Source organism: Ostrinia nubilalis, chromosome 4 (assembly GCF_963855985.1).
Source record: "Ostrinia nubilalis chromosome 4, ilOstNubi1.1, whole genome shotgun sequence".
Classification (NCBI taxonomy): Eukaryota; Metazoa; Arthropoda; class Insecta; order Lepidoptera; family Crambidae; genus Ostrinia; species Ostrinia nubilalis.
Window position 1 is genome coordinate 7,684,695 of NC_087091.1, and position 14,075 is coordinate 7,698,769.

The following is a 14,075-nucleotide window of genomic DNA, read 5'->3' on the forward strand; positions in this document are numbered from 1 at the left end:
TGCAAAGTTTTCTAGCAGTTTCCGACCTTGGCTCTGCTAGAATATTTTGCACCAATCCTACATCTTGGGTATTTAATCGAAGCTCTTGAAACAGTGATTCTTGATTTCAGTTCGATTCTTGACACAGTCCATCAGCATATGTTGTACATCCTCAATTTTATCACAAGTGCTGCAATTCGGTGAATCAGATTTTTTCATTAGGTATGCAAACTTCGCCGATGGATAGTGTCCCGAACGAAGGCGTAGTGCAAGTTTGATGTAACTTCTACTCAGTTTATTATCGTCAAACCAAGGAGCGCGCATGGGACATGTTATACTTCTGAGTGTACCTAATTTAAAAGTTCATAATGTTCGAGCTCATCGTACAACATTGATCTCATCGAGATTATTTATTCACCAACAAGGTTACATTGTAGCATTCACAAGAAAACTTACAAAAACGACACATGTTAAATGCAAGCTTATTTAAAGGTGAAAACAATATTAGAACCCATAACGTAGCTAAGTATAGACTCCGTTACGCAAATTATGTTCGGCCAGGCGGATAGTAAAGGTACAGTGATCCGTGTTACTGCTGTACTATTCAATTGCATGCAACTAAACAAAGGCCATGTCACTAGTTCCCACGAACATCCCCCTACAATCTACATTGGCGCACAAACAGCGCCCATCGATCCTGACAGCTACGTTCTCTATTCCACCAATCAACTTTAGACTCAATTTTGCACCCGGTAAATTTCACTCACACTTTATTTATTGGGAACGCGGAAAATTTATCATTGAATTTTTTCATCGTCACGATTGAGTTGACACGGAATTCGTTTGCATTCGCCCCAAAAAATCACTCAGCGTCATGCATTTTAGAAGTATGCTCTATGTATTTGAGATTTAAAAGCACTCTATAGGTGCATTTCAATTACAATGTGAACACAAAATTGTTTGTTGATAAATAAAATAAATTGTGTCAGGCTTGTTCAGCAATTCACAGCTCACGTAATAAAGAAAGGTAACGTCACATCATTTGTGGTATCTCGGAATATTAGCCTAGGCGCAGACCACCGATTTTGAGTTGGCCGATAGTTGGGCCCGATTCTAATTTGTATGAAGAATCGGCCGGTACCAAATCGGTGTAATGTGGGCACTTTCATATATCTCCATACTGATTAACAGTCCGACCCACCACCAACCCAGTTCCAAGTTGTAGCTTCCAAAAGAACTACAAAGTGGAAATACCACACAGGGAGGACTGGCTGAACAAGCAAGTCACCTGTGAGAAGGGCAGCCTTATATGGTTTACTGATGGGTCAAAAATGGGCCCTAACGTAGGCTTTGGCGTGTATGGAGAGCAGCCGAAGCTTAGGCTATCTCAAAGCCTGGGCAAATTTGCCTCTATCTTTCAGGCAGAAGTCTACGCCATTATTGAATGTGCGGAAGCTAACCTGCGAAAAAATTATGCCAACCACATAATTTACATTAACTCAGACAGTCAGGCCGCGCTGCTGGCCTTAAACTCCAACTTAATCACCTCAAAGTTGGTAGAAAACTGCATGAGTCGACTAAATACTCTAGGAGAACGGAACAGAGTAACGCTGAGATGGGTTCCAGGTCATGCGGGAATCGAGGGCAATGAAAATGCCGACGAACTAGCCAGAGCGGGAGCGGAGGGAACACAATATGGTCCAGAACCCTTTTGTGGTGTTCCCAAAAGTCTCGCTCGAATGACCCTGGAGAACATCTATTTAAACAAATCCTTTATGGCATGGTCAGACACGCCAGGATTAACTCATTCCAAAGCTCTCATAAAAGCCTATGATCGAAAAAGCTCTAAGCAGATCATAGGACTGAGTAGGACCAAAATGCGCATCTTAGTTCGAGCCCTCACTGGACACTGCAGCTTAAACAAGCACTTGTCCACTATGGGACTGTCCGAAACAAGAACGTGCAGGATGTGCCAAGAGGCAGATGAAACGCCACTACACATTCTCACGGACTGCGGACCTCTGATGCGCAAGCGGAGCTTACACCTGGGCAAACACATCCTAAGCCCACAAGATGTAAAACATATCGCCCCCCAAAAGATACTGCACTTCCTAATGGATGCAGGACTCGGAGGCGAACTGTAAGGAAAACAGCGGCGATCACAATAGATCGATAACGGTCGCAGTGATACTAGGACTTTATTGAACTAGAATAGCCGCTCAACACAAATAAAAATAAAAAAAAAACAGTCCGACCCAACTATAGACCAACTAAAAGTCGATGGTCTGCGCCTAGGCTTAGATGCCCTTGGCAATATAGGTACGGGTCCGAAAAATGTTCAAACATCTTTATAGACGACACATGGTATACACTTTTACGGACGATTCCTTAAAACAATTAATTAAATATAAGTAGGCTATAGGCCCTTACAAATTCACATGAACACCAGGTACAATAGACTCACATAAATTACTTCGAAGACGGAGTCGACAATAGGTAATTATAATTCAACTTGGCATAGAAGACTTGATATCAATTAAGTCCCTTGTTAGAGTTGGTAATTGAATTCAAACTTTAATTAGGCGAAATATCTAATTACTGAGTCTTTGCGTAGTAGTCCCAGGGTATTAAGAAGTGAAATTTAGGTAAATAAGTGTTCATTAACATTTTTATTAAGTTATGGACTTTAATTTGTATTAGAATTATTCAGATAGTTATCTCTCAAAAAAGTAAAGGGAATAAATACATTTTTTAAATGTAGGTACCTATTTTAGATAGGAGGATACCAATCCATTAGATTGGCAGTTCGAACTTTATGCATTTTTCATCAAAAGGTAACTTCGCCCAATCGATACCAACTAATTCAGTGACAAGGGAATAAAGCACAAAATATTATGACGATTCAATATTTATCGTCGTGTATATCGCACTGATTGTTTGTTCCGATATTATACACCACACAAAGCGAACAGTTACAGAACAATATGTAAACAGGAGCTTTTCAGGGACGATGTAATTCATTGTACTCCAACAAGCGATAATAATACCGCTCTACGTATCAAATATTTTGTTTTCATTTATTATCATTTTACTAAGGAAGTTCTTAACATTAATACAATTTGCTGCATTGGCATAAACCACTGAGGTTTGTCTGCAATGCTAGATGCGGTCAGTCTATTAAATTAGCAAACAGTTGCATCTTACAAAAAACAAAACAAAAAATAATAAAAGATACAATATTCATAGGCATTTCTGGTTTCCTGGTTCCTATAAACCTAGGTTTGAAATAAAAACAAAGGTAAGTATTAGGAAGTAAAAGTGAAAGTTTAAAATCACTTTTAACGGGTACAACGGAATCAACGGAAATTAAAATAAAACATTCAAAATATCATGTCACTGAATAAATTACACCAGAAAATTTTAAAGCAAATGAAGTGACAATTGCTGAAAGAAATGTTACTTCAGACCACATTAAACTAATTTATCTATTCGTCCGTTTTTATATCTACAGATAAAGATAAATTAAACGTTTATTTGTATTCATAGCATGCTCATTGTCGTCTTGTCCCGTGACCGGGCGGCGCGTGAATGAGCGACATTGTATGAAAATGTCGGCGTGGCGTGGGCGGGCGTCATAATAATCACTGAATGTTTCCGGTCAGAGCTGATGCTCATTTTGTGATATTTTCAAATTTATTTGCGGCCAGCTTTATATTTATTGCCTTGACCTTGATAAGCTCGTACAGTCAGTCAAATAGTTCGTGACACCCAAAGTAGCCAAAAAGATCGCAACACGTCTTTGTCTCAATTAAAATAATGTTGTGAGTCTTTTAGCGACTTGGCCCACTTATAGCTTGGTACACAGGTCAAGTCGCTGGTTTGAATTTTTAAATACTTTTTCTCCCGGCTATTAGGTCAAATTAAACACTAAATCAATAAAAATCTACTCAAGAATCTTAGAGTAGGTATGTTGTCAACTTTTTGGCCACTTTGGGGTCACGCACTATTTGACGCTAACTGTACATACAGTCACACTTGTGTAACCCATTTTTGGGATAGTGTGGTTGTCACGCAATATTACAAGTATTAGGTGCTAATTAGTATTCATAATTCCACAGTAATACAGTCCTACACTGTTATACACGATATTCTGGGCCAGGGTACATGTTATAATCTTGGAGTTAAGGAATTCAACGTACCTACCTACCTACTTATTTTTAAGGTATTGATGCTATCTGACACTTATTGTGATTCATACAATACTCCATAAAAGAATCTGACCCCTGTTGGATATAGTTTTAATATTGTGTAAGATAAAAAAAAGCTTAAAATTCAGTTACCTATAACTGCTTCAATAGATTTTTTTATAAAGCTAAAGGCTTGGCGACACATCCACGAACTCTCTATAAGATACTCTATTTCGTTAATCTTTAGGGTGCTATTAAATTACGTTCCGACCAGTGAAATTGATTAAGTGACTGGGCCCCATTCTTAATTCTATTTGCGTCGATTGTGGGTAGGTAATTAAATTTATTAAATAGGCCGACATCTATGAGAAAATTTATTTAAGTTTAGATGGTATTTTAGTCGACTAACGGAATGTTAACGGTGCTTTGTGAAGAGACCGTTCAAATATTTGATTAGTACTGGAATACCTTAAGATTGTCTCTAAATGATAAATCAACCAGTAATCAATCGTAAATTAAAGTAACTAGACTTGGGAATCCTGGAATACTCGTAATAAGCTTATTTCAGTAGCTAAAGGGATATAAATATTATTTATTTAAAATATTAAATGTTCGTGGTAATTTTAATACAGTGCTTATTTAAGCTTTACCTATTTCAGCATTCAAAGTCGACATTAAAAAAATCACACATTTATGTGTGATTTTTTAATACAAAATGTCACCTTAATTACTTAGTATGTAAGGTGCTTGTGTTTAGTTTGACTTACAAGCTATTTAAAAAGCGATATAAATACTTTTTTGAAAAAAAAAACATACTCGTATAGATTATTCATTACTAGCTGACCCAGAAAACTTCGTACCGTTTACGTTCATTAGGGATAATGTACGACTCTAACGGTGAAAGAATTTTTAAATCGTAGTTTTGGAGCCTATTCAATAATCAAATCTCTGCTTTTTATAATATTAGTGTAGAAAAATGAAACTGGCTTAGCAGCTAAGTTCATAACCACTACGCCAAAACGTGGTCATAATGTAATGCAATAATCTCTTTATTACTGTCCATGTAACTACGTTAAGACTAAGCTGCGGTATAACAATACGTCATCATTAAGACGTCATTAATTCCTGGATGAGGTCTCTGAGGTATAAAAGAGGCGTAACTAACTTCCTAGCAAGATTCCTATACGATAATAAAATATACCCTCAACGATTGGGAAAGATAAGAATATTTCCTAGTAGGTAGTATTTCCTTTATCTTAGGGCAGAAAATTACCGTGAATAAATCTCGCCTACGCTTAAAGTTAAGAATAATTAAAATAATACGACTAAAAATATAATAGTTTAAGAGATTATCTATACTTATAATAAATCTGTAGAGAGGTCAATTCTGTACATGAAATATATTTTCAAAATAACTATCAGGGGGTGATTAGTGATCGATACTGATGCCAAAAATGCAATCAGTAAAATTTTTGTCTGTCTGTCTGTCTGTCTGTCCGTCTGTATGTTCCTTATAGAAACAAAAACTACTCGACGGATTTTAACGAAACTTGGCACAATTATTCTTCGTACTCCTGGGCAGGTTATAGGATACTTAGGAATTCCAACGGGAACGGGAATTAGCGGGAAAATCCTTTTGTATGAAAAATCTAAACCGCTTAAGTTAGACGCTTGAAATTTGGCATGCAGGTATCTTAGTAGATTTAAAGCTTAGTTACAACAGGATATTGCGAAATTCCCACGGGAACGGGAATTAGGGGGCAAGTCCTTTTGTATGAAAAATCTAAACCGCTTAAGTTAGACGCTTGAAATTTGGCATGCAGGTATTTTGACAACAGGATATTGCAAAATTCCCACGGGAACGGGAGTTGTGGGAAAAAACATTTGTATGAAAAAATCAAAACCGCTTAAGTAAGACGCTCAAAATTTGCCATGCGGTATCTTAGTAAATTTAAAGCTTAGTTACAACAGGATATTGCAAAATTCCCACGGGAGCGGGAGTTAGCGGGAAAAAACATTTGTATGAAAAAATCTGAACCGCTTAAGTTAGACGCTTGAAATTTGGCATGCAGGTATTTAATAAACTTAAAGCTTAGTTACAACAGGATATTGCAAAATTCCCACGGGAACGGGAGTTAGCGGGAAAAAACATTTGTATGAAAAGATCTAAACCGCGAAATGAAGAAAATGAAGGGGGTAAAACGGGATCCACGCGTACGAAGTCGCGGGCGGCCGCTAGTTTATCTAATAAAGTTCGTCGTAAATGTTTAAGTGAATATAAGCCTCGCGACAACTTTTTTAAAGATTCCTTCTTGGAAATGAAGCTATTTTTAGAGATTTGAAGAAATCTGAATTATACTCGTGTATGGAATAATACCAACACATTCATTCAAAGGATATTATCATAAATGTATATTAGCCCACGTTAATAAATTTACCAAGTCTGAATGTAAGTTCTACCTGTATATGATATTTAGTATCAGCAGTAATATTGTCCAGCCATCCGTCATCAAAGACAATGAAATAATTTCACCTCGATCAGTTTTTTTTACAATAAAAAATGGGTCTTTCCACCATTACTTAAATTAGGTCGCCGGCTTAGACGTGACAACGCGACGTAATAAACATACAAAGTAGTGTTGGGAGCATAACGCAATTAAATATAAAGAACGTGCCTGAAATTACAGGTTAAGAACAAAGTGAGGACGACCCTCGCCGGAATTTTACTCAATTTTTTACTCAATTCTTATGATATTCATAAACATGTAGAGTCGTGTCATGTTATGACCTAATCATAGTAGCTATGTAGATGTATTAAGTAAGATTGTGATGGTAATTATTATAAACAACTAGCTGTGCCCCGCGGTGTAACCCGCGGTAAAACGTAGCCTATGTGTTAATTCAGGGTGTCAGCTAACTCCATACCATAATATCAAAATCGCTCTAGCGGTTTAGACGTGAAGAAGTAACAAACATACACACTCACAAACATTCGCCTTTATATTAATGTGATTTTATTTATGCTTACATATATTTAAAAAAATATTTTATGTAGGCTGTAAAAAACAATCTGAACAGCCAGATGTAAAAAAACTTAACATTGGATTTGGCTCCGCTACAAGATTACCTTTTCTGTAAAATAAGATTTTCTATTTTATTTTCACAGTAACAACAAAAAGGAGCACACCTACTTTTCCAAGACAGAGTACAAAAGATTTATGTTCTTAGCAAAATTAAGGGTACTTTCGTTAATTACCAAGTTAATTCATTTTTGTGGGTAAAAGGTTATCGCAAACTCTTGTTTTCTCTTATTAAGTAGTTCTTTTCAATAAAATTGATCAAGAGTTAGGTAATTTTACTTCGTTTTTATATTATTAAATTTCTTTGTCGCGTTGAGACCCCTGTTCAAATTCAAATATTTATTCAGTACATAGGCCCTTTCCAGGGCTTTATACACATCCCAAATATAGCATGCCCTACCACCACTTCTGGACAACATAATGGACTGGTGCTGTGAATAAATGGCAGAAGAAACTCAGTCACCTTTGTGTGTTCTCTACTATAACCATAGTACAAGCTTCGCTTAGTTTGGGACTAGAAGCGCAGTGTGATATGTCTAAGGATATTTATTTATTATTATTATTTATTTATTTATAATAAAAATGTGATGTGCTGTTGATTGTACTCGAACTAGGGGGTTCCAATAATGAGAAATACGCTGCTTAGGCACAGGAGACAGCAGATCAAGTTAAACACTGTAGCATCTTACTGGGTTGTAATAGATGCTATTTTCAAACAAAATTGTGTAGGCTGATTTGCTGTTGTCTTTACTCGAACTAGTGTGGGGTTGCAATAATGAGTGGCATCCCTCTCATTACACTACGAGTATCGAGCGTGGTCGATGAATAATTAACGTATCAGGCACATAGAGCCGCGGCCTCTAATTTCCCAGCCGATTGACTCCGCGATTGTCAGACCACGCCTCTAGTAGGTGTAATATGTTTACACATCAACAAGTTCATTTTTAGAGTTACCTACATTAAAAATGTACTAATTTCCGTGGCAACAAACGAACTGGAAGTTACTTACTGAGCTTAGTTTTTCGAACTAGTGTGGAGTTGCAATAATGAGTGCCATCCATTTCATTACACTACGAGTATCGAGCGTGGTCGATGAATAATTAACGTATCAGGAACATAGAGCCCGCGGCCTCTAATTTCCCAGCCGACTGACTCCGCAATTGTCAGGACCACGCCTCTAGCTTTAATTTACACGTTTACACATTAAAACTTATTGGACATGAAAAAGCGTCCATTTCAACGTGAATAACTATAGCTCAATTAGGTATTTCTTAGGCCCGGTTTTTTGATTCGTAGTTAAAATAAACAATGGACAAATTTGACAGATGTCAAATGACAAGTGGTTAAATATCAGAAAAAAATGTTTTTCGAGCTATGGTTAGCTTGACTTTTAGTACATTTTTTAACTATTTATTTACATTTTGTAAATATTTAACCATTAGTAGCAAAATTTTACAATTAGTTATTTTAACTAAGAATCAAAAAACTGGGCCTAAGGCCCGGTTTTTTGATTCGTAGTTATTTTAACCAATAGTCAAATTTGACAGATGTCAAATGACAAGTGGTTAAATATCAGAAAAAAATGTTTTTCGAGCTATGGTTAGCTTGACTTTTAGTACATTTTTTAACTATTTATTTACATTTTGTTAATATTTACCCATTAGTAGCAAAATTTAACAATTTGTTATTTTAACTATGAATCAAAAAGCTGGGCCTTAGGCCCGGTTTTTTGATTCGTAGTTAAAATAACAAATTGTTAAATTTTGCTACTAATGGTTAAATATTAACAAAATGTTAACTAATAGTTTAAAAATGTATTAAAAGTCAAGCTAACCATTGTTCGAAAATCATTTTTTTCTAATATTTAACCACTTGTCATTTGACATCTGTCTAATTTGACCATTGGTTATTTTAACTACGAATCAAAAAACCGGGCCTTAGGCCCGGTTTTTTGATTCGTAGTTAAAATAACCAATGGTCAAGTTTGACAGATGTCAAATGACAAGTGGTTAAATATCACAGAAAAATGTTTTTCGAACAATGGTTAGCTAGACTTTTAGTACATTTTTTAACTATGAGTTAACATTTTGTTAATATTTAACCATTAGTAGCAAAATTTAACAATTTGTTATTTTAACTATGAATCAAAAAACTGGGCCTTAGTGAATTAAACGTATCAGGCAAATGAGAGTCGCGGCCGTTTATTTCCCAGCCGATTGACTCCGCGATTGTCAGGACCACGCCTCGTGACGAGGTGTTCTTTTATTTGTGTGTGTTTGTTGTGTCGTGAAGATTTTTAAGCTGTAATTTACATGTTTACACATTAACACTTAGTACATGAAAAGCGTTAATTTCAACGTAAATAGCCCTATTTATTAGTGAATCAGCAAGGAATAGTATTTGGTTGAAAATGTTGTTGACTAAAAATACGAAAATATCGTTAACATCTATAAATCATTATAAAGAGGTGGTAAAGTATGTGTCCGAGTTTGTTTGTTACAACTCTGAAACTACTGAACCGATTTTGAAAATTATTTTCGTTCTTTCTGTGACAGACAAGATTCACACGGGCGAAATCACGGGCAAAAGCTTTTCAAATATACCAGCTAGCGTGCATGAGAGCTTATCATAGGTAAAAACTCCCCGTCACCAATATATTTTATGTAGTTTTCCTATCTTTATTTTGGTAACAGAAATCCATAGACTATTTTTAAAATATTGAGCTGTCTAACGATTTCCAGTATATTCGTTGACGGTTTCTCAGCCGGCTGACGCACCGCGCTTTGCAACACCGTCGCTTCGCTGGTTACACACCGTACGACATACTATTTTTAGTTTTTGAGCCAAGCAACGCGTAAGGTAGTGAAATTATTATTCAAATACACGTTTAAAATTAGAATACACGATTTTCATATTAGACGATTGAATACTTATACTTTACTCGTATTTAGTCATTTTACATTCTGGGTTGTTATGCCATAATCAGATTACAAACGAAACCCAGATCATGAAATCATATTATTTTAATGACTTCTGACGTTCTATTTTTTTATCATATCAACATATATGATTTATGAGTAAAAGTGGAAAAAATGATTTCGTTCATTCCTTGTTAACAGAATAAGGCTGGGTTGCAAAATCCATACAAAAAACAACGGTTATCGTTATAGTTACTTTTAAAGTTAGGTGGTACAACTCAGCCTTAGTCTATGTAGATACAATATTATTAATCTCTCAATCATCCTAAACTCAGAAGAAGCAACGTTCCTGTTTATTTCAAAGTACATTCGTAGAAACAAATAATTAATATTATCAGCCTATATCTCTATTCAGCCTATGACTTGAACATATCGTTTGTTTTATGGTGGCCATTCCACCTTGACGACCAATAACATACCGACAAAGGGAAGTTTATTATCCAAGTTATCCAATTAGATTGATATTGAAGTCAGGACCATGGACCGCCAATTTCTCACCACTGCCCTAACGACTACATATCAAAGGTAAATGTTATATTTACGTTGATTACTCTTGTAGAGCTAAAATACTAAACGTAAACGAGAAATCTTATTTTATCCTTAATAAATACGAGACATCTTATTTTACCCTTAGTATTTCTTGTTGTCATTTCTTTTAATTCTGGTAATTCGTACAAAACAAAGCTCTTTCTAGCCATTATACGCCACACATAACGCTCTGCTAGAACACAATGTCGCTCGCGATCCGACCGGTGCCATTTCATAGCCGCGCCGTCATTACAAAAAACCTTCCACAATGTTTTCATTGAAAGTTATTTGTTCTTTGTTTACGTTATTCGCCAGACCGCCGATAAAACAATTCATCGCCCAAGTGCGTCTCATATTACTTTCCTAAGGGAGCCTGTTGTTGGCTACCCGCCTTATTTTTCAGCCAAAGTACGAATTTACATAATAAATTCAGATCCATATCTTTGAGACATTTTGATGGGCAATATTGAATTTGAATACATTAATGACAGGCTACTTTTTTGTTAGAACTTCATTTAAAATCATGATTTTTATTAAAACTGAAGTTTATTGATGACTTTCGTAAAAAACATCTTATTTATATTCAACGCCGACATTTCAGCCGGTAGGTGGAAATTAGTCGTTAAAATGTTATCCCGGTTGAACACAACGGTCCCTGAATACGTAATTTCGATATAAATACTTTATAATTCTTAAAGACTTTAACGGTTTTCTGCAGCCATAAAACATTAGATGATAGTAAATTATCGTTCTTTTAGAACAAATTACTCGTGGAAGTATTATAACTTACAGTTAAACAAACAGCAATAACACACGTAGTCAAGCCTTGAAATCACACACTTTACAGACGGTGCTTATCATTGATTCATTGTATTCTGTATACTAAAAGAAAATTTCAAAGAAAGCTTCAGAAATGTCTTTACTCGTGTGCCGATGTGGTCGATATTGAAAATGTCTTCGACTAAGGGGTATTTGCTGAGCGTTCTCACTTGTTTACAGTCACCCCGGAGCCAGTAATAAGCTCGCCGCGTCCGATCGGTCAACAGTCCCCTCTGCCGGGGATAGAGGAGGAGGACGACTCGGATTGGCCGTTGGAAGACGCGACGGATGCGACGATAACGCCGTCTTATAAGAGCACGAAGAGTAGTACTGATACGGTGTTTACGTCGTCGCGGAGTTCGGGAAAGAAGTATAGTTTTGGGAGTCCTTCGTCGGTGAAGATATGTATATCGGCGGCGGCTAGGAAGTCGAAGTCGTCGCGCAAGCGTGGCACGGGCGCGGCCGCAGCGCCGGGCGAGGAGGCGGCGCCCGCGCACGGCAGGATGCAGGCCGAGCAGGGCAGCATCGGCGAGCTCCAGAAGTACCACGGCAGGTACCTCAAGAGCCGCCGTCACACTCTTGCGAACGTACGGTAAGGAGATTTTATTTGTTTTTATTTTAAGGACATGTGTTAACGCATAACTACACCAAACTTTAATAAGTGGTCTCGTGATTCATGATAGTGAGATTCCAGGATGTTGCCTTAATTATAGGCTGCTACAGCCTGCACAAGAAAATAAGTAGGACAGAATTAAAAAGGAATAAACTAGGGAAATAACTTAAGTCACCAAAATGACTAAAATGGCAAAAATATAGCCTTCTCTTCTTGTTACTGTCACTGCTCGTAGAAAATAATACATTTTTAAAAACAATCTAGAAAAACATCATTGGCCCCATTTAACTTAATTACCTACGATCACGAATGGACGTACGATAGATTTATTTCGGGACAAAATTTCAAATGACGCTGAATCCTTAATAAGACGCGTGATCAGAATTTACAAATCGTATTTTCAGGCATGTATAAGGAAAACTGATCTTTTGCGATTTCACCCGAACCCAGTAACTTAAGTGGCTAAATCTGTTAAATTAATTTTATTCACGATAAAGTAATCCCCCATTAATATGTTTACAAATAGTTTGTGAGGAATTTAAGGGTGGGTTGCACCATCTTACTTTAACTTTGACAAACGTCAAAAATCTGTCAAACTCCATACAAAAAGCACCGGTTATCGTCATAGTTACCGTTAAAGTTAGGTGGTGCAACTCAGCCTTAGTGTTTCAAAATGGTTTTAATGCCCATAGCCCACGGTTAACGGAGTGCCGATCATAAAAGCTTTACGGGCAAGGTACTACATCGTGGCTATTAAACTCGTCGATGTAATTAAAAGCTGAGATATAAAGTAATTACAGAAGAGCAATTGTGTTTGAAGCATTTGTGTGTGTTGTCTGAATTTGAATTATGCGCAACTGTTCTTATTGTTGAGTTTTCAATTTTACTTCGTCATTTATTTCAAGTTGACAATATTAAAGCATTGATTCAAAGGAGCAGATTTGTGATTTCGTATTGACGCAGGTTTTATTCCGCGCATTGTTTTAATTAAAGTTTCTCTCGAATAATTTAGTTTGTTTTCATATGACTGTAATTTATTATCATTCTATATTATACGAGTAGTCATGTGAAAACAAACTACATATGTAATAAAATACCTAAAGGCGTGTTAAAAAAAATTCTATACAATCGTGTCAAAAAGGTATTCCAAAAGATTTATTTTTATTACTGTGATCGCTGTTTTTGCGATGCGAGTAAATGCTCACTGAAATTTTACCTTCTGACGCATCCTCGATTTTATTGCTTAGTTTTATTACGTTAGTAATTTTACAGCCACTAGCTTTCGTAAAAGTCGGGCAAAATGTGCTTCACGCTAAAATACCTATCTATCATTCACCTTAGACTGGTAGCGAATGTAGAGTCGTGTCGTCGTGAGCGAGAGAGAAAAAAACAAGAGAAAATTGATATTCGTCTATGAAAAAAGAATGTAATTTTCTTAGTGGCCAGTATCGCACGACCAAAGAGGCGGCAAGGATGTGTATAATATAGGTTACAATGTTCAAAATACGCACACTCTCGGAAGGTTACATTATTACGAAGAAAATTTGTAGGTGCGTCAAAATATAACCTCAATAACATGATACGTTTAACTTTTCCTCACCCACCCAGTCTTAGATTTATTTTTAGGCCGTAATCTCTGCTAGGTAAATGATGGCTTGTTTTATCTGCCGTAATTGATCCCCCGGCAAACAGCGTAATGTAATAACGTAATTAACTCACCGACGCTCAATAATCACTTAATTACTTGCGAGACCGTATCATTGCTTACGTGTGTTTATCCATTGAGTATACGACAATGTACAGTCGCGGAATGAAAAGGTTCGTCACCTTAGTGTCGGTTTTCGCTTGCACTAGGTACTGTAAGAGTCAAACCTGCCAACATAACAGTGCA

The 14,075-nt window shown here is 36.5% G+C and overlaps 1 protein-coding gene across 1 annotated transcript in view; it reads left to right on the forward strand.

Moving 5' to 3' along the window:
- Positions 1-14,075, forward strand: part of LOC135088579 (3',5'-cyclic-AMP phosphodiesterase) — a 474,744-nt gene that overhangs the window by 16,049 nt on the left and 444,620 nt on the right. Inside the window, exon 2 of the mRNA XM_063983437.1 lies at positions 11,752-12,163. Within this exon, the coding sequence (XP_063839507.1) occupies positions 12,075-12,163 (89 nt within the window). The 5' untranslated portion in view covers positions 11,752-12,074. The remainder of the gene's footprint in view (positions 1-11,751; positions 12,164-14,075) is intronic.